Source organism: Brachyistius frenatus, unplaced genomic scaffold, assembly GCF_029030835.1.
Source record: "Brachyistius frenatus isolate BFR_SWC_R1_liver_20210118 unplaced genomic scaffold, ASM2903083v1 Contig_1, whole genome shotgun sequence".
NCBI lineage: Eukaryota > Metazoa > Chordata > Actinopteri > Embiotocidae > Brachyistius > Brachyistius frenatus.
Window position 1 is genome coordinate 8940877 of NW_027210600.1, and position 20743 is coordinate 8961619.

Sequence of the window (20743 nt, forward strand, 5' to 3'; positions counted from 1 at the left end):
TTTTCAGGTTCAACTAGAGGCATTTAGACTTTAAGCTGTGCTGTATACAACATAACAAGAAGCATATCACATTCCTGAATGTTGAATTCTTGGAGGGGTGTGTGTGTGTGTGTGTGTGTGTGTGTGTGTGTGTGTGTGTGTGTGTGTGTGTGTGTGTGTGTGTGTGTGTGTGTGTGGGGATGAATCCACTTTTTGCTGCAGTAAGTTTAATGAAACTCAAGGCCTTGATGGTGACAACTAGACGTCCTAAAAATCATCGACAGTATTTTTGTACGTTTGTTTGAAGCTGCTGATTTGAATGTTGCTTTTTATAGCGAGCATGTGTTTTAATATGTGATTGTTTGCTCAGCCAGTAGAGTCAATGGCCGTTCGGTTGTCAGCTTGGTTTGTGTACTGTAGAGGAGAGAGGAAGAGAAACTGCATAATAGCAAGTTAGTTTGTGTATTATAATAATTCAAAATAAGGGGGGAGGTTGTGTATTATTTACTTATCTGGCTTCAGGATTTGAGCAGGTTTGCGTTGTTTTTAGGGCATTATTGTTTCATGTGCAGAGCAGCAAGTGGCAGGATTTCCAGTATTGTGTCTTGATGATTAGTAAAATATACTTAGTACTTCTCCCATCTTTGTCTAAAGAGAATTTAAGTGTTATATTGCACCATGTGGCACAGAGGTATGCTTGCAGGGCGTGAAGGTGTGTGGATGATTTCCTGGTATTTCCTTTTTGTACTCCTCATACTGAAATCATCTTGTTGGATCGCCGCTGTGGACACAAACACAAGCAAAATCCTCATTAATACCCCGACTTTAGCTTCTGATGAGATTCTATTGCAGAGTGTTTAACAGTAGAGTGTTAGCGACGTAAGTAGGAGATGAATGTTGCCTATAGAAGTGATGTTTACATTCGTACTTGAGATAATCAAGACTTTATCTTGTTTAATTGCTGACTTCATTAGTCGTGACATTTTGTAAGCAAATGTACACGTTTTGTGTTTTCACAAATTTCCCTCATTCTCGATAAAGGTAGCTCATCTGCATATAAATTAAGGAAGGCCCTGTGTTGTGTTCCAGTTTCTTTACAACCCTAGTTTTATCGAAACCTTAATTTAGCCGAGCTCACTGGAGCGGCTACTTTGGGCTTCATTTTGATAAAAAGAAAATTATGATGCGTTTCCATAAACGCAATTAAATGCAAGTGGAGTTCCCCTATACTGTGACTGTAAAATTGTTTAATATATTTTTTTTCTATAATCATCTAGAAGTATTTATTCTCTCCAGAAAATGACTATAACTGAAATGAAAATTTATTATAAATGTATACTACTTATTTGTTTAAAAAAGTAAAGTCAGGCTTAAATTGCAGCGTATCCCCAGACTCCGATTGTGTTTCATCACACTGTTATTAACATAAGCTCCTCCACTCGGGTGCCAACTTTCTCCCATCTTTTTTATTTTAAGTGCTTCTACATTTTTGAGCAAGGGTGGATAAACACTACAAAAATGTGACTAAACAGCCATTACATGTGCAGGAGCTTCTGTCGTGAAAATTTTGATTTACATATCTTTTTTAGAAGCTGTTTAACAGTACCAATATCTTATAAATGTTTTAAAGATGGCTTAAATCAGCTGTCTTCTAAAGGAAATGTGGTTGTGTTTATCCTTCCACAGGGACATTTGATTGGTAGTGAATTACTTTTTATTACCATGACTTTTTTTATTATTTAAAAGCTTTGCTGTTTTGTTGTTGCTTTTTCCTGATGTTCTGAACTGTTGAATGTAATTTAATGCTATATATTGGTGTGAAGGAAGAAGGTTTTATATTTGAATATTTGATTATCTAACAATATTTTCACTCAGCTTTGTAAAGTGTCCAATATGAGAATATATGGCTCTAGCTGTTTGGAAAATATAGTATGTTTCTAAGTGGCTTTTTAGCAGGGGTTTGATGAGGTGAGGCGTTTGTACATGCAGACAAAGGTTATATTAGTTGACATTTTATTACTGATCATGCCCAGAGATTTGTTTTAGACTAGCCTCAGACAACCACAAAGGTTTGTGGGACTGGATTCCCAGTCTGTTTGTTGCTGACACTGGAACCTTGTTCACAGGCTTTTTGGAGGATTAGGCCAAAACAGAGTTCCTCTCATCTCCCAATTAATGAATCTTTATCACAGCTTTCAAATTGGCCTGCAGTTACCCTCATGAAAGGCCTTCTCTGGGCTGATCTGTGGCCACTGGGAAAAGGAAAGAGCACGGGAGAGTGGGAGTGTTAGTAATAGGCTTCTTGTATTTTTAATGAAACAACAGTGTTTTTATTTAACAGATGACACTAGCAAATTAGGATAAAGGAGCTTTTTAGAAGAGCCAGGAGCAAAGTTTTAAAGAAAAATCCAAAGTGGACGTGTTTTCTGCTGTTTTGTAGCACATCTAACACTGTACAATTAAAGAATTAGCCGACAAATCAATTTAGTTATCTTTACTATAATTCAACAAATCCATAAACACCTAAAAAAAATATGTTCATATTGTCGGTGAACAGTGTTTTCAGAATGCATATTTTGTTGCCCTGTTTCTCCCATGTGACAAATACCACATTGTGCTACTTCCTCTGTCCTTGGATCTCATCCTTACTTCTCTCCCAAGTGTGATAAATGGGAAGAGCTGATGAACAAAGATGAGATGAAAGGCAAGAAATGCAGATTAGCCTCCAGAAGCCTGTGCAAAAGGAAGAACGGTGAGCATCAGATGTAAGATGATCATGAAGTCGCTGTAGATCGCTGCTCATGCACATACCTGAAAGGTTACTCTGTGATTTTGTAACTGTATTGGGCAAGGGAACATATAGATTCAGTCTTTTTTAAGCGTGTCTCCTCTCAGTACAAACACTCTGCTGCCACAGTACTTTGGTATTAACAGGTGGATTTCCGTGGTCCACAGGTGGATAGTTTGACTCACTGCAGTCAAACGCTCATCTGCTGGGCACCAAGGAAAGACAACAGTAGCCCACTTGAAGTAGAAAAAAAGTCACAGAGCACTTTTTAACTTGCAGTTCAGAATCATGATGACATGTGGGTTGTTGTTTTTTTCAGTGGAATGTAACATAAGTATTCTTGACAGCGTGACCATCATGCAGCAGTGCTGTGGAGTCGGACAGGAGATGGAATATAATGAGGGAAAAAACAAAAAACAAAACAGGGTTTTCTTTTTTTTTTCATTTTTGCCATTGATAATCATTGTGTAAGTGTACTACAAAGTACCTTTGAATCATAATTGAAATTGTTATTAAAAAAATATATAATGGACCTGCTTGTCTTTCAGTGTTTTTTTTTGTCAATTTTTTTTAGAAACTCAACAAAAATATAAATACAACACTTGTTTGTGCTCCCATTTTTCTTGAGTTAAAATACGGGAGTATTTTAATGTGGCACATCAAGATGCAGATTCAACTATGATTATTGCACCTTGGACTGGTCACAATAAAAGGGCACTCTAAAATGTGCAGTTTTATCTTCATCTTTTTTTTATTGCTTCAGCTTTTTTATCTTCATTTATGGAAATCCAGTGTCTGCTGTGTGACACATCTCCTTCACATAGAGTTGATCAGGTGATCGATTGCGGCCCACTCCTCTTCAATGGCTGTGTGGAGTTGCTGCATATTAGCAGGTGTTAAAACATGTGTATGCAGGACATGCAGGAACTGTAATGCTTTCAGCTTCCAGGAATTGTTTACAGATCCTTCGCAACATGGGCCATGAGCATTTGCCCACTCAAGGCGATTACGTTGACGAACTGCAGTCAGAGCTTCTCTGAGACGGTTTCTGACAGTTTGTACAGACATTTTTTGGTCGTGAAAACCAGCTGTTGCATCAGCTGTCCGGGATTCTGGTCTCAGAACATCTTGCAGGTGAAGCCACTGGATGTAGTGGTCCTGGGTTAGCGTGTTTATGCGCGGTCTGTGGTTGTGAGGCCGGTTAGATGTACATCCACATTCTCTGATGAAGGCTTACGGTTGTGAAATGAACATCCAATGCAGTCAGCATGCCAAGTGCAGGCTCTCTCACAACTTGTAACATCTGTGGCATTGTGTTACATGATTAAACTCCACTTTTTTTTTTTTATTGTGACCAGCACAAGGCACACCTGTGCAATGATCATGCTGTAATCAGCAGCACAACTCGAGGTCGTGAAGTGGAAAACTGTCCTGAGGTCTGAAACATCAAAATGTGAAATTCTTTTTGGAATTAATGAACAACGGGTCTCCTCAGTTACCAAACGTTTACAGTGTTGTTCAAAGAAGAGGTGATGCAACACAGTGCCCCAGTAAACATGCCCCTATCCCAACTTTTTCAGACATGTTGCTGGCATCAAATTCTAAATGAGCATATCATTTTCAGAAAACACAACTTTTTTGGGATGCTCTGCCAAAGTCAGACCGGGTAAAATGCAGGTGACGTGAAATTTACAGTGACAACAAACTTTTAATCTGCTTTGATCTAAAATAAAAATTTTGGATCCCAATTGAACAAGAAATGCTCTTTACTTTTTTTCTCAATTAATTTCTTATTTTTGCAGTTCTGGTCCTCCACATGTCTGCCCATTCGTCCATATGTACTTCTTTCATGTCAATATTGTGAACAAAATATCTCAGTAAGGCCTGGAGGGGATTTATTCAAATTTGTTACAAACATTCACACCGGGATGAACTGATTGGATGTCGTTGGTCAAAGGTCAAGGTCAATGTGACCTCACAGAACACACTTGTAGCCATAACTCAAGAATGAATTCGCTAATTATGACAACATTTCACAAAAATGTCTAACTGTGACATTTTATATCCTAAATATATAATTCATATCGCCATTATTCAACTCAAGAACAGAAAGGGAGATTGTGACAATATTTCACATTTATATCAGATGCTTCGTTCCTCCTCCAAAAAGTTTTAAATGCTGCATTTCTGTCCTTTGTTTTGTTTTTTTCACTGTCTTGCTGTCAGTTTGAATCTCTGATTCCCTTTTGAAAATGATGGTTTTATGATGAGATTTCCTTTAATGTTCTCTGTTAGGGCTACACTAATCTTGGGCGTCCACCTTCAAACTGTGCTGATTGTATAGATCTCCTGTGCTGATAGGTTGCTGGTGTGAATCCACATTTTAGCAATTATAGCTTGTTTGCAGCAACATCCATACTTGAAGCATTGTCTACCGTCACTTTGTGCCATATCACTGAGCTTTATTTAAACTTTTCACTACATATATGAGTCTCAACAGATGTGGATGTGAACTACAACTTGATTGGTTGGTGGAAGCATATTTTTTTAAATTGTAAAAAGAATGAACAAAACACTCTTCCCTCTTGTGCTTTTGACTTCACACAGCAAAAATGCAGCAATATAAACTACTGGGCGACAAATTTACAATAAATGGATACAGAATAATACTCCTGTTATTAAAGATGCATTGAGGCGATATGATTGGTATCAGTGTAGATTCTGACCTTATTAAGCGTATCGGGTATCAGCCATGAAACAATCAACCCACAAGACAGTGTCTTTTCTGTTAATATCGTTCTAATAACAGGTGTTTCTGCTTTCAGTCACAGTGTATTCGGTTCCAGAGGGCCACAGTTGTCCCTGACCTTATGTCGTACACAAAAAAACGCAAATAAGTTCCTTGCAATGAGGTTTTCATTTTGAAATGTGAGGGGAAATGGAGCAGTGTTGTTGGATCACTGCCTCACACCTTGTTACATGTGGCTCAGGCAGCCTCGGCTCTTGGTGAATTCCAAGTGTTCAAAGCACTGCTTTCATGGGATCTAGTATTTTACCACAGCGTCATAAATAAATTTGTAGAAATGAAACAGACCATCGTTATGGCTCAGCTCTTGAGAAAGAAAGGTTTTTTACACCTCTGTTTCCAGTCTACTTTGCTGATATTACATACAGTGGTTGGACAATGTCCCAGTTTTCTCGCCCACAATGAATGAACTGAGCAGCCTGTGAGTGTCTGGCCCTGCGTGTTGAACCCAGTTAGTGAAAGCTGCTTGACAGCACCTTGACAGCTTCTGCGATATTTGCTTCCCCCTCAATATCCTTCAGTGTCACATGTTGGCCTGCACGGCAGAGTGACACGTCTCCGTTATGAATCAGCCCCCGAAAACATTTCGTTCATTTAACTGAAGTCATACGGGTCAAGACAATGAAATTACCCTGCCATCTTTCATTCTCTGTATCAATCTCCACCAGACCTGCCCAATTCAACCTCTTTTCATTCCCTCTGTCACTCCTCTTCACATTCCTTTTCCTTATTTCTCTCTTCGCCTCTCACTACAGAAATTGCTCTCTTGAAAATGAAATCCTCCAATTGTTGCAAATGGCCCACTATTGAAGTAAATGGAAAGGATGAAAAGGCAATAAGCAAATGGCATGAATGTAAAAAAAATATATAAATAAAAACCAGCAGGTTTGTTACAAAGGAGGCAATTTGGGCAGAGACACATGTAATATGTTCACAAACACATTCATGTGCTCTGCTCAGTCATTGATGGGTTTATTCAAGTATCATGATTGCATCAATATTGTCTTCAATAGTCTCTTGTGTGTGTTTGTCTCCAGATAAATACGTATTGATTTAGTGCTCAAAGACAACCGCAGTCGACTCTACATCCCAGGCTTGAAAACCTGGGAACATCACAATCAATCAATCACATCAATAATCACTCTCTTCAGATGAGAGGCAGCATTTTCACATTATTATTTGTATAACCCCTCCAGCGTGTACTTGGTCTGTCCTCGGGTCTCCCACCAGTTGGATGTGCCTAGAAAGCCTCCAATGGAAGGCGCCCAGAAGGCATTATATTCAGTTGCCACCTCAAATGGCTCTTTTCAACACAAAGGAGCAGCAGTTAAGATCTCCCAGACACCCTGCAGAGAAAGCTCATTTCAGCCACTCGTATCGGCGATCTCAGTCTTTTGGTCACTACCCAAAGCTCATAAACTGGGTGAGTGTCAGAACATAGGTTGACTAATAAATCGAAAGCTTCACCCTACACCTCAGCTCCTCTTCATCAAAACAATTAGGCACAGTGGCTGTTTTACAGTCAATGCTGCAGCGATCCGCCTGTCAGCCTCACGCTTATTCCTAGCCTTACCCATTGATAAGACCCAGAAATACTCAAAACCCCCCCAGATCAGGCGCACTCCTCCCGCCAGCAGCACCTGGAGATTTTCTCCATGAAAATCACAAACAGGATTGGTGACGGGGGACAACCCACTGGAAATGTGTTTGACTCTTTGCAGAGAATACTGACGCAACACTCAGAATGTAAAAGGGTCAAATTGACTTTTGGCATTACTTTAAAAATTAATGCCATTTTTTTTTTTTACATTAAAATAAGGAATCAAGAGAATAAAACCAGGTACCACAGTGAGTGACCTACAGCCAACTCCTCCAGCATACATTTCCTGTAATCAGAGTTTTCAGTATGTAAATCGCATATTGTGGGTTCAGTGTAGTCAGAAGGGTCTGGTATATAAAATCTGTGTGGGCAGGGGAGTGTCATGACAGCATGCGGTTAACAGTGAGTGTCAGGCTTTGTGTGTGTGTGTGTGCGTGTGCGTGTGTGTGTGTGTGTGTGTGTGTGTGTGTGCGTGCGTGCGTGCGTGCGTGCGTGCGTGTGTGTGTGCGCGCGTAGACATATATTTTCTGTGTGGATATGCACAGCATATATGTGTGGGCATAAACATATGTACCAAGACGGTGAAAACGGTTCACTCCACACCGCTCGCTGCTTTGTGTGTAGGTGTATGCATAATGGCTGAGGTAACTGACCATGGAGCAACTACAGAGGACTTAATTTAAATGTGAAGGATGTAACATTAACACCAAGGGAGCTCAAGTGGCCAACCCCACTCTGTGATGGAGAGGCTCCGCCTACACCTCCAACTGAATGAAATAATGCTCTTGCGTCCTTTTACTGACCGATCGGTGTGGGTAACAAAGCACAGACAAAGCAGAAAAGGGAAGTAATGCTGCCAAGAGATGTTGTTAGACATGATCCGGTAAAACCTTCCTAGCTGCTCAAATTATCGTAAAGCTCCCATCAAGTGGAACTAGAACAATACTAACATGAGAAATCGAATGGCTTTCAAAGAGGATGTTAAATGAGGGGAATTAAGTCACATCTCATCAGATATTTACCGACTTCTAACATGTCTCAACCAGTTTTAACTGACGACTGGAGCAAACAGTTCTATAAATTACCATCGTTGTGTGTACACCTAAATTTCAGTATTTCCTCCACAGCTTGTATTTGTATAAATATACTAACTTCTACAAAATACAGGGCTGATCGGGATTTCAAAAGAGTTTAGCAGGGAGTGAGGAACTGTGCAGTGGATACAAAGAAGGTAATACAGATGGAGGGAGGTCTCTGCTCATAAAAATTGCGCACCTGTAAATGCACACACTCACGAGTAACTGCATGCAGGCTACATTTTACAGGCTAGTTGATTAACCATTAAATAATTAAATGTCTTTGACATTTCACGGCCAAAAATAAAGCAGTTTAACAAGAAAGTACATGTAGGTTCCCTTGTCGCATATGTCGCAGACCCCTAACTTGTGAGTGTGTATGTGTGTGTCGGAGAGGCATGCAAAAGAAATGAAATAACACATGCAGGAAGTATGGAGAGCAACAGCGAGGAGACGACAGACTGAGAGGAGAGTAGGGAAACCAAAAGACGTAGAAGAGGAAGAAATGTGATGGAGGGAGAGCGGACACCAAGCTAGCAGGGAGCAGATCTGTGGCTGCCAATAAAGCAGAGCTGAAAATCACTTGAGTTTTTAATTTCCTGCCAGTGGAAGCGAGAACAATATCAAGATTGAAACACGACTTTCAGTGAGTCACTCTTAGAGGGAGCTCAGTGGGTTCAGGCTGTTAACATTCGTAGCATCGTCCCTCCGTCTCTCCGTCTCTCTGCTCCTTCTATTTGCATTACTGCATACATACTCATATACACACTTATATGTACACACATAGTCACATAAATGCAGTGACATACACATGTGCCCACACTAACGCTCACACACACACACACACACACACACACACACACACACACACACACACACACACACACACACACACACACACACACACACACACACACACACACACACACACACACTTCCACACAAACACAGTGTAATGGCACTAATGAGACTGCGTGACTAATACCTCTTCATTCCCTTCTTCAGATGAGTGCTTATTATGGTCTGTCAAGGAGATGAGTCAGTCTGTGTCATGGTTACTATGGTGATCAAAGCTTCCAGCACTTCCCTTAAATGCCCGCCAGCTAAAATAAGCTCTTTAACCCGTTTGACTATACAGACCTATCAGGAAACGGGTGAAACCTGCACATAAACATATGAACCGGCAAGCTGACTCTCTGACCTTATCTCGCCGGAGTCAAGTGAAAAGAAAATTTCCCCACAGGGATTGTTAGAATATAACATTACGCCCACAACAAAGTGGCAAACAAGAGCTAAACAACTGAATCAAATGAAGAAAATAGGAAAAAGAAAACATATTATTTTCTTATACAAATTGATGGAAAAAGTCACTTTTGTTGATCAATGCACGGTCATAAATGGCACCTCCAGGAGTGACCTCAAATCACCTCGGGTGATCTCTGAGCCTCTCTGTGTCGAGGACAATTCGCTGCCGCTCCACTCGCTGCAAGCTCCTATAACGAGATGTCATTTAGTCTTTCTGGCTCATCACACAAGGCATCACAGGCCCTGTTGATGTTTTAACTGCGGTGCATAGCTGGAAGCACATGTGCAGTCATAAAACACAATGTTGTTGAGCAGACTTGCTCCACTTGTTGAAACTATAAAATTTAACCAATCTGCTTTTTTCATGACAGACAGTTTGGCTAAATCCAAAATGACTTGATTAAGAGGCTTGCATGGTCAAGGCATAGATCCTGACCTGTACAGGTCAGATAAAAGATCATTTAGTCAGGCAGACAAGATGAATATGTTCAAGTAAACAACCCATCTGCCCCTGCCCTCTCACTGCTTGAGGATGTAAAGGGGGGATGGCAGGGTACGAAGGGGGGGGAGGCATATCTACTCAAACCGCCTATTGAGTGTGATAATATATATGTAAATAGGCAAAACATACCTGCCATATTTGTGTTTCATTACTTATTAATTATTTATGTTGTCACTGTTTTCCAAATGTAATTTTTTTTATGCAACTTAAATATCATCGTCACATCAAAGACCATTTGCTACTGTAAAATGTCACAAAACGCTTTTTTATTATTATTTTTTATTATTATTTTTTTTTTTTATTAATCTAATTTAAAAAAACAACAGAATCTTTCTACGTCTAATGCGCATGCGCTCAGCTGCTGGGTCATGTGACGAGGAAATCGAAACCAAAAAACAGAAGGAGGAACAAAGGAGCGCTGAGAGCGAGACTGTTCCCGGACTGTGGTTCCTTGTTCGTTAAAACTAGACAGATTAGAATCGTCCCAAGTCTCGACAGGGTACACATAACAATGCTTACAGCCAGTGTGCTTGTCGTTGAATCGATAAGGTGTCAGCTGATGTTTTGTAAATCCTCTTAAATTAGTGCTATTTTCAAAAAAAGTACTCTTTCGTCTACTCGCGCATGCGCGGCGCGCTGTCGCGCTGCAGTGAACTATCTTGACTTGACATGTGGGTCTTGTGGGGTCATGTGTGCAAAAAGTTTGAGTTTGCATAAATAGCTGTCAGAGGACGGGGCCGCTGGGAAGTGAGCGGAGCAGGTTGGTGGACAAACAGGGGACAAACTTTGAGTGTTTTTATCAGACGAAGTGTGAAGAGTTTTTCGGACGTTTGTGCGGTCGAGGGTTTTTTTTGTTTTGTTTGCTCGCTGCGTGTGTGTGTGTGTGAAGATGAGGTCGTGCAGCGTGCTCCTGTGCGTGTTACTGCTCTGGGTCGAAGGGTCTCGGGGGGACACGCCGGCCAACTGCACCTACGAGGACCTGCTGGGGACATGGGTGTTTCAGGTGTCCAAAGGGGGACACGACAGGACCGTCAACTGCTCCGCCGAAGGTAAAGAGCCCGCCGCAAAACACGCAGTGAAGCCTGATCGCACGGAAATTATAGTTTTAGAAATGTCTTTTGGAAGAAAGCATGTGACATGCTGAGGCCTGTTTCCACTTCCTGCTTTGTCTTGTCTTGTTTTTAGTAGTGTGTTGATGTAAATTAGCTTTAGGCTAACATGGGCAGACTACAGCAAATGCACAATCGCCAAATATATCCATATAACTCTGTAATACACTGAACATGTTGGGATCTAATTACTTGTTTCTTCTGTTTACAAGTACACAAACAAATATTCAACACTCTTGGCTCCTTAACATGGGCTCTTTGTAGACATTTCCTTTTCGTGTCCTCTAACTTTCTTCTAAACATGTGTGAAGTCTGTATATATATATATATATACATATTTGTGCCTACAAAGAACTGGACTTTCCCAAGCTGTCAACACTCAGACATTACACTAATATTAAATTAACATTATTTCAGATTGTAATGATATTATTCTGAATATTTTTGCTGCTCTGGGTTCATGTTTGGTGGTTGAGACCTTCCCTGCCTTACACTGTATGTTGGTGACGTTCCTCCTCAGCTACAGGTGAGAGAACGGTGACTGTGACTCTGGAGAAACTGTCCGTGGCCACAGACGAGCTGGGCAACATGGGCTTCTTCACCCTCATTTACAATCAGGGCTTCGAGGTGGTCATCAATGGGTACAAATGGTTCGCTTTCTTCAAGGTAAGAGATGAAAAGACACAATGCATGTAACTGAGTGCTATTTTCAGTATTTTGCTGTGGTAAAGCTTCAAAAAACATCTACATCAAGTTTTCACTTAAAATGCGTACTGATGTCGTCAAAGTTGTCCTTCTATTCAATGAGAATTTTGTTGGTTGCAATTGGCATTGAGAGGAAGTTTCACTGTGGGTTAACGGTTATCTGGTTTCTATTATTTAAATCTAGTTTCTATTATTTAAGCAGCCCTTGACAATAAAGGTTTGGTTTCACCTACAACTCAGTTTTAATCTAATCAGACAGTTTCTGTGAACTATGCACCTTTTAAAAATAGCAGATTCTGGGTCAACTTTGCAGTTATGTGTTATTTCTTACCAGTCTTGTGACACTGAGTCGTGGGAGGTATCTTAGCCGCCTTGTCTTCCAGCCCATGTTGTGATTTAGCCACGTCTGTTTCAACTTCCCCATCGTCTGGGTCTTGATTTAACTTGATGTGAGAAGTGAGGAATAATTTCAGAGAAGTTATGACTCAGTGATTATCGAAAGAATTTACAGACAATAGATTACCTTTTACGAAATGTAATAATATGAGGTTCATTCAGTTGTTTTCTTTAATAACCTGAGTCTTCATATTTGCATAAAATTAAACTGATTTGCCTATAAATTTGTTTCCCCACACTTCCAGTACAGTGAGAATGGCCCTAAGTTGACCAGTTACTGTGACCAGACCATGCCGGGGTGGGTCCACGATGTCCTGGGACGCAACTGGGCCTGTTTTGTTGGGAAGAGGGTAAACGCAGTCCCACCCAAAACAGAATACCAGCCAGTCTTCAGCCGCAGGTATGTATATTATTACAGCGAGGTACTATACAACCCCCAAAATGCGAAGTAAACGAACACAAACTCAGAATGAAAACACCCACTGGCACATGAGGAAAGCTGCTGTGCTGGCATTTTTGCTTCAATCTCCACTTTTCCTCCCCTATTGTTCCCCTGATCTGAAGTGAACTGAGTGAGTCTTCCTCACCCTCAGTGAGAGCTGGAAACGAGCCTGCATCTGACAAATCTGTTATTCAAGCACAATCATTGCTGAGCAGGCGATAACAAAAATGGATTCAGTTTCTCGCAGAATAAAGCTGCTTCCTGATCTCTTCAGCTGCAGTTGGATTTTCAACTTGGTCATTATGTCAAGTTTATTTGTAATTCAAACCATGACGATAATATTATACAAAATATTGTCTCTCATAGTATTGGAGGGATTTAATCTAAGTGATTGTGTTGTCCAGATGTCCGCGATATCCACCAAAGATGGTTATCTCATAAACTAATACAATATTTTTTTCAGATTGTAGAATGATATTACTCAAATACAATTACATCATACGAACAGAAGTGAAGAATCCAAGTTATTATAACAGCATGTAAGGCTGTCTTTCATGTTTACGGTATGTTTGGGTTATTAATAGACTTCAGAAAGTCCTTACAAACATTTAGTGCACTTTTTTTGCTCATTTATTAACATGGATAAAAAGAGACCTTTTCCACACATTGCAAGCAATAGTAGGATGCATGGTAAGTGTTGTTTGGGCAGTGTGCCGTTAAAACTGCGAAAGTCACTAACTCAGAAATAGTTGAAACCTTTCCACACTTTGACACCTAAAACTGTTTCATGCTGTCTTTTCCTCACATACAGGAACGTCACAGTGGCAAGCTGAAAAGTTTAGACTTGGTTATTAGCCACAGATTGATACTAATTCTTCCAGTATGAAATGAAAAACTTTATACAAACGGCAGTTGCTGTCTTTTTCTTGGACTTTCACTACCTGCCATAATCTTTTCTGCGTGTCTGCAGGTCTGCCTCGTCATCGTCCCTGATGAAAACAATTTAGCTGTTTTACCAGCTTTAGGAAAAACAATTCATGTTACAGTAAAATCAGCGTAAAGTAACAAACCATACCTGCTGACTGCTTAATTTATACACCAAAACATTTTGAATTATCTGTTTGTGGCACACAATGTTTCACTGAATATTGTTGAACAGGAGGTAGGCAATTAATAAGAACATATGAGATTTGCATTTGGACATCCCAAACGGCACTCAACAGAAGTTGGTGAAAGAACTTCACAGAAAGTGGAAACCTGTTTCTGTATAATGCAGTGAAGCGCAACAAAAATGTCAAAACTTCATCAATAATAAAAAAAAAAAAGTACAAGCTTCACAAAGGTAGTTTTCTTTCCTTTTTGGCATTGCAACTTTATCTAACAAGTGATAATATTGAGACAAACAAAAAACGAGGAGAAAGATAAACAACGGTGTGTCTTCGAGGTGTTAAAAACATCTTAACCATTCGGCTACTGAACCAACGAAAGTGGATTTGTTACTATTGTATAATTTTATCGAATTGTAAAATGTGTGTATTTTGTAAAATTGGTTGCATACTGTGACAGTGTCTCTGTTTGTGAGGCAGACGAACCCCTTTAAAAAAAAAAAGAAATCCTCCTCACGTGATATTATTCCCCCTGCAGGCTGCTCCAGAGGCCGTACAAACACAACCTGGACTTCCTTGATGCGATCAACTCTGTTCAGAGATCCTGGAAGGCCGCGTCCTATCCGGAGCACGAGATGTACACTCTACAGGAGCTGCACTACAGAGCAGGAGGGTTTGCCTCCCGCATCCCCGTGTGAGTGTTTACTTGCCTTTCCCATGTTATACTACGGAGCCTGTCAAGTGGCATGAAGTAAAAAAAAAAAAAATGTGAATGGTGCTGATTTTTAATGCTTTGTTCTATTTATTTGGTGAGAAGTTAAAACTGCTCATATACATTACTAGTACTTCATCACCACTTAAATAAGCAGGATGGTTGCACGTCTTCCCTATGAGGATTTCTTATTAGTTTTCATTATCAAATAATATAACGCAGCCCCTCATTTGGCATGAAATAAAATCCGTCGGGTGGAAAATATACACACACTTTACCGACAATACAAAAACTGCTTAAAACATTCAAATATTAGATTCTTACTGAAGGTGGACTTTCATCCTGCACATTTCATTTCCACAGTTATTAGATGGTCTTTAAAACTGCTTCACAATGCAAATGTCTGACAGAGAATGTCCTTCAAATGTGATTCTCTCTTTTTACTGTAGGCGTGTTCGCCCTGCGTCTGTCACAGCTGATGTGGCCAAGATGGCGGCAGCTCTGCCTGAACACTGGGACTGGAGAAACGTTAATACTGTTAACTTTGTCAGTCCTGTGAGAAATCAAGGTGACTTTTAGTTGCTTTCCCATAGAAGCCTCACTGCGGTGACGTATAAAGTAATTTAATTAACTTGAAAGGCACTGAACGATAACTGTATTTTACCTGTGATGCCTGTTATATTAGAAATGTAATGCCTTGATGCAAATATACTTGAGGAGACTTGCAGGAGGAGAGGCCTGGCTTTACATTTGACCAGCTGTCCCTGAGACATGCTGTGAACTGGAGCTCGTCAGCTGCTTTGCTTCACTCTGTGCAGGTCTGCGTCTGCTTTCCGCTCTCCTCCTGTGTTTCTGCACTGCCTAGTGTGTGAGTGGGGAGATTATGTGTGCTGAGTACTTTGAGTGTCTGCGAGGGCCTCAGTAGGGTGAGGTTTAAGGGTCTGGAGAGGGCTGAAGTGGTTCAGTAGGAGCCCTCTAAGCCACTGTGCGGGGCTTTCCATCTTATTTTGCTTCAGTGTTGCGAGTAAGGTGGATTTTTTTTTTTTTTTTAAGGTCCCACGTCAGTTCACAAAACTTGGTAGGATGGAGCATCAATTGGTCTGGCTGGTCTTACATTGGCTGCGATGCAAGAAGTACCCGCACACTGAATCAGAGCTACTATTACTTTTATTACTTTAATGTTTCGACAAATTAGCAGACATCTGATTACTTATGTGAAATGTGTATTTAATATTACATTACTTGTTATTGAACATTTTCACAAAGTGCTTTATTATGTGTGTGCTCACGCACACACACGTGCCTTTTCATATAAATGTTTGTATTTACCTTTTAACAAGACAGTGTAGATGCTTGTGAATGTATATACTGTGTATACAAAGTGTATTCCTCATTTTCCACTATTTGCCTGAGGAATACCTGAAGTATATAAACGTGACTGGAGCTCTGATTCAGTGGGCAGGTTCTTGCAATGCGGTTAATTTAGTTTTGTGTAACCAGCACCTGTCCCACTGCGTTGCGGTGGATGTGCACATGACTACTATGTGTAATGGGCTCATGTCAGAACTTAGCTGTTTCTTAATGTTGCTTTAAACCAAGTTTTGACTTACTACAGAAGATGTAGGTGCGACTGTCATTTCAGCAGATTAAAGCGCCATGAACTCCTGTGAGAGACCTTCAGCTGTGTGTCTTGAGGGTCAAACATGACAAATGTTTCTCATCACATCGAATCATCTCAGAAACTGCATTAGCAAAAGTTTCCCGCTCTCGTAGATCTTTGATCTAAATGAAGATGGGGATTATATCTTATCATTCTGAAGAAACATGACGTCTTGGACCCGAATGAAAACTGTTCTCCCCGGTGTCACCTTGACTTGAATCATTGCTACAATTAAACCACCCTGCTACTCCCCGCAGCCTCTGTTCCCCGGCCTAATTTGTTTCTGCAGAGCATCTTATTAAGAACCCGGTGTCTCACACTGCGTATGGTAACCAGTTTCTTTTAATCAGTGTATCTGTCTCTATGCCTCGCTCCATTATTATGGCATAGCTATGGCAGATAAGTATACTGGGGCAGGAACATTACAAAAACATTTAGTGCTGAGTGGTTTTAATACATTCTGGTTTAAATGTCCTCTTAAAGTGCACAGTTACCAACTTTTTGTCGTATCGGGTTTCATCAGGGTGTGTACTAGTAGCTACAGTATTTTTGGACACTTTCTGCACGAACTTTAGGACAGAAAATTAGAGGTACCGCTTAATATAATGCTACGTAGTACAACACCACCACGAATTACAGCCTCAGAAATTGGCATAAATGATTTGAACTGAACCTTACAAACTTTGCAAATTTCTGATTTATCGAGGCGTTTCTTTTCTTGGTGTAAATCTCCTCATGGACTCTTTCAGCAACGTGTGGGAGCTGCTACTCCTTTGCCTGCATGGGAATGCTGGAAGCTCGTGTTCGAATCCTCACCAACAACAGCGACACTCCCATCCTCAGCCCTCAGCAAGTGGTCTCCTGTTCTGAATACTCTCAAGGTAAACCAACTCTCCCTCGACAATCCACGTTGTTTCTTGACCTGAGCATTTCACTTTGTATGAAGATAGTTGCGGCAGGAGTTAGGAAATCTACGTGACGTATCGATATGGCGAGACGTAATGAAAATGGACAAAGGTGTCGCTGCTGTATGTAGAAAACTCGGGGCTGCCTTTCCACTCTTAATTTGAACAAGTAGCGCTGAAGAGTTTTTTGGAAAGTGTATCCTTACTGCTTTTACAAAGTCAAGCATTTGATAACTGATTTGTGCATTTTCAATAATTGTGTTGAAGTGTCCTTCAAAATATCAATTTATTTTTTTTACATCTAGGACCACACAATAGATTTTACCCTGGAAAAAAGAAAAATTAACAAACCACATTTTTCTCTCCTCCGTAAGGTTGTGATGGTGGGTTCCCATACCTGATTGGAAAGTACATTCAGGATTTCGGCCTCGTGGACGAGTCATGCTTTCCATATATTGCAAAGAACTCCCCGTGTGGCGTTCCTCAAAACTGCGGCCGCATTTACACAGCAGAATACAGCTATGTTGGTGGGTTTTATGGCGGCTGCAGTGAGATGGCCATGATGTTGGAGCTGGTCAAGAATGGACCAATGGCAGTGGCCCTGGAGGTACAACAGCTATCCACTGTTTAACTGCTATTGCTATAGATACATTTTGTATTCACCTGAATAACTGTCAAACCCTCTGCACAAACTGAAAAGATGTTTTGTTTTTTTAAGCATCTATTTAAGCACAAGATATTTGGGTCATGAACTTTGACAAGCTAGCAGAATGTTTTTGAAATCCATGCGAAAGATATAATTTAAGTATTAATACTTTCTATTCACTCATGTTAGACCAGGGGTCTCCAACCAGTAGATCAACCCGACAGATCAAGGATCTCAGAGGAAAAAAAGGTTGGAGACCCTTGTGTTAGACTGTACCGTTTTACCTTTTAGCTTTAAGTCAGGTTTCTGGTGGCGTTAAAGGTCCATGTATTATTTCAGAAGTGCGGTCATTGATCTGATGTTACAGGATGTGACGTTGCGTCAGGGACGGTGGCTCACTGCAGCGGTAAAACACTGAGTGGAAAACCTGCAATATATCATGAAGCTACTTCTCTCGCAGTAGTTGTAAATCACCATATATTCACCATATATTGCATTATATAAACATCAGTCTTAAGGTTTAAATTGTCCCGTTAACCCCAAACCACAGCTAAAGTAGCAAAAGGCTTACGGTCAAAGCAACAACCCCAACAATGAAGGAATTCTATTTGATGCATTTATTTGTCAATTTAACATTTTCCAACTCGGTCGAGCTTTTTGCTTTAGAAAGTGAAAAAGTAAATGATCCGTCTCTGTCCACAGGTCTATCCTGACTTCATGCACTACAAGGAGGGCATCTACCACCACACGGCCCTCGCAGACCCTTTCAATCCCTTCGAGCTGACCAACCACGCTGTGCTGTTAGTGGGTTATGGGCGCTGCCACGTGACCGGACAGAAGTACTGGATTGTCAAGAACAGCTGGGGCGCTAACTGGGGCGAGAGCGGCTACTTCCGAATTCGCCGCGGAAGTGACGAGTGTGCCATCGAAAGCATCGCAGTGGCAGCCAAACCGATCCCCAAACTGTAGAAGCCAGAAACTGAAGACGGGAGGAAGGATAGGGTTCAAAATGATTGTTGAGTCTCTATTGTGCGACTTGGATATGCTCCCTCTGTAGCTTCTCAACGTGCGCTCAGGAGGTCGAAAAATTTTAAGCTAAAACCTGCAACTTTTCACTCTTCTTCCTCCCTCATCTAACAAGCGGAGTTAGAATGATAACGTGCCTGAACATTGCACGTTGACATAAAGAGTTATGGATTTCAGCTTTAATGCCAAAATTTCTAACGACGATAAAACATATTTTAAAAGGGAAATCAAACCAAAACTTGAATGATAATCAAAGTTTCTTCAATCAAAGTGGAAATTTTAACATTTTATGAGCCTCGAACCAGATATTTAATTATTTTTAATCATTTGTCGACTGGGAAGTGCTCAAGTTTTAACAGTAGTGAATCCAAATAATTTTGTTGGGCAGTGACTAATCGTGTAAAAACCTTTAACATACAACCACTAGTTGGAGTCTTTCCTTTTTCTTTTTTTTAGGGAGTATAGGGCAGTGTTTTAACAGGCCGCTTATAAATAGTCTCTAGTCTGAAAGTAATAGTTCGTTGTCTGTCTCCGGCTGTGTACACACTGCCATCTTCAAAAGTAGTGGCCATAAACAACCAAGATCGTAAAGATACGATGGATTGAGGCTCCGCTTGAAGGAGTAAAAAGTCATAACAGAGGCCCTCAGTGTTACGACTTTGAGAAGTGCTGCTGTCCCGTGAGAAATATATTTATTTGAAAATATTACAACTTTTGTATGGGTATAAATACACCCTGAAAGGGAGGTTAACTTTCAGAATTGAAAGGCATTTTATAGTGTATTGCTTCATTTTATCTCCTTCCATGGAGTTTCTGTTTCAGATATTTGGGTTTCCTGAAACTACAAGAAGTTTCAACCACCAGAGATTAAACCTTAAACGCTTTATTTCCACGTAATGTGTGTTCATAGCTCCTAAAATGTATTTTGATTATATGGAAACAGTAATACTGCTTTCGTGAAGATACCATGTTTTTCTTGATAGCGTATAAAAACTTGAATTTTCTGTGTCAGTCGATCATGCAGCAACATTTTTTATCTTCTTTTTTTGTATTGTTTGTTGATTTCAGCAATCACTGATTAGCTTCCTATGGACAAGTAACTTACAGCTGTGACTGCCAACACAAACCACGAATCCAAGAAGATTAAATTGTGCATACTGTGACAGGAAGTAAATTCCAGCTGGGACATTTAATAGGATCTGAGGAGTCAGTCTTTGTGTTTGCTCGTCAGGTGCAGGACATTTTAAGTCTTTCTCTGTCTCAGGGAAGCACAGTGGAGAGTTGGCATATTTTCTGTCCTTGCATCAAATTGAAGCCGCGACTGCCATGTTCCTCTGTAGGAAAAACTTGTTAAAGTTCCCTTCAGAGAAATGTAAAAGGGATTTCTGGATGAATTAATAAAGGGATGCAACTGATTGTAGTGCCTTTTATTCTGCCTGCCTGGAATAAAAGCTTTTTGAATCAATGTTTTGTTTTGTTTCGTGTGTAAGAAGATGGAACACTATTTTAAATCTCATTTTCATCTTTATGTTTGGTCGGGCTTCTCAGAAGTTTTCTGTTTGGCACAGTTCAAACGAAACTGCATGAAATGAGATTTCTACAAACCACACGAGGTAAAATGTGTTGATGTATGAACGGATGAATGATGCTCTTTGTGTGGACAAATTATGTGGTTTTTCTCATTGCTGCCACTCTGACTTAAGAGGAGCTAAAGTCTTTTTACTCAAGCACATTGCTTCTGTACAGCTTGTGTGTGTGTGTGTGTGTGTGTGGGTGGGGGGGGGGGGGTACTTGAGTATTTCCATTTAATGGTACTGTGTACATCTAGTCTTCATTTCAGAGGGAAATACTTTTTACTTTCAAATATAAAGCATGCTTCTATCGATTGAACTACCAACACTGTAGTTCAAACAGCTCCACCTAATGTTACTTATGTAAATGCATCAGTAAGCAATATCTGAATACATAACATAATGACAG

At 40.4% G+C, this 20743-nt stretch overlaps 1 protein-coding gene across 1 annotated transcript; it reads left to right on the forward strand.

Moving 5' to 3' along the window:
* Positions 1-10463: 10463 nt before the first annotated feature.
* On the forward strand, positions 10464-20228 carry ctsc (cathepsin C). The gene is made up of 8 exons (XM_069688879.1): positions 10464-11105; positions 11686-11831; positions 12512-12666; positions 14353-14508; positions 14976-15094; positions 16936-17067; positions 17466-17698; positions 18440-20228. The coding sequence occupies exons 1-8, from the start codon at positions 10946-10948 to the stop codon at positions 18704-18706; spliced, it is 1368 nt and encodes a 455-aa protein (XP_069544980.1). The 5' UTR covers positions 10464-10945; the 3' UTR covers positions 18707-20228.
* Positions 20229-20743: the final 515 nt, after the last annotated feature.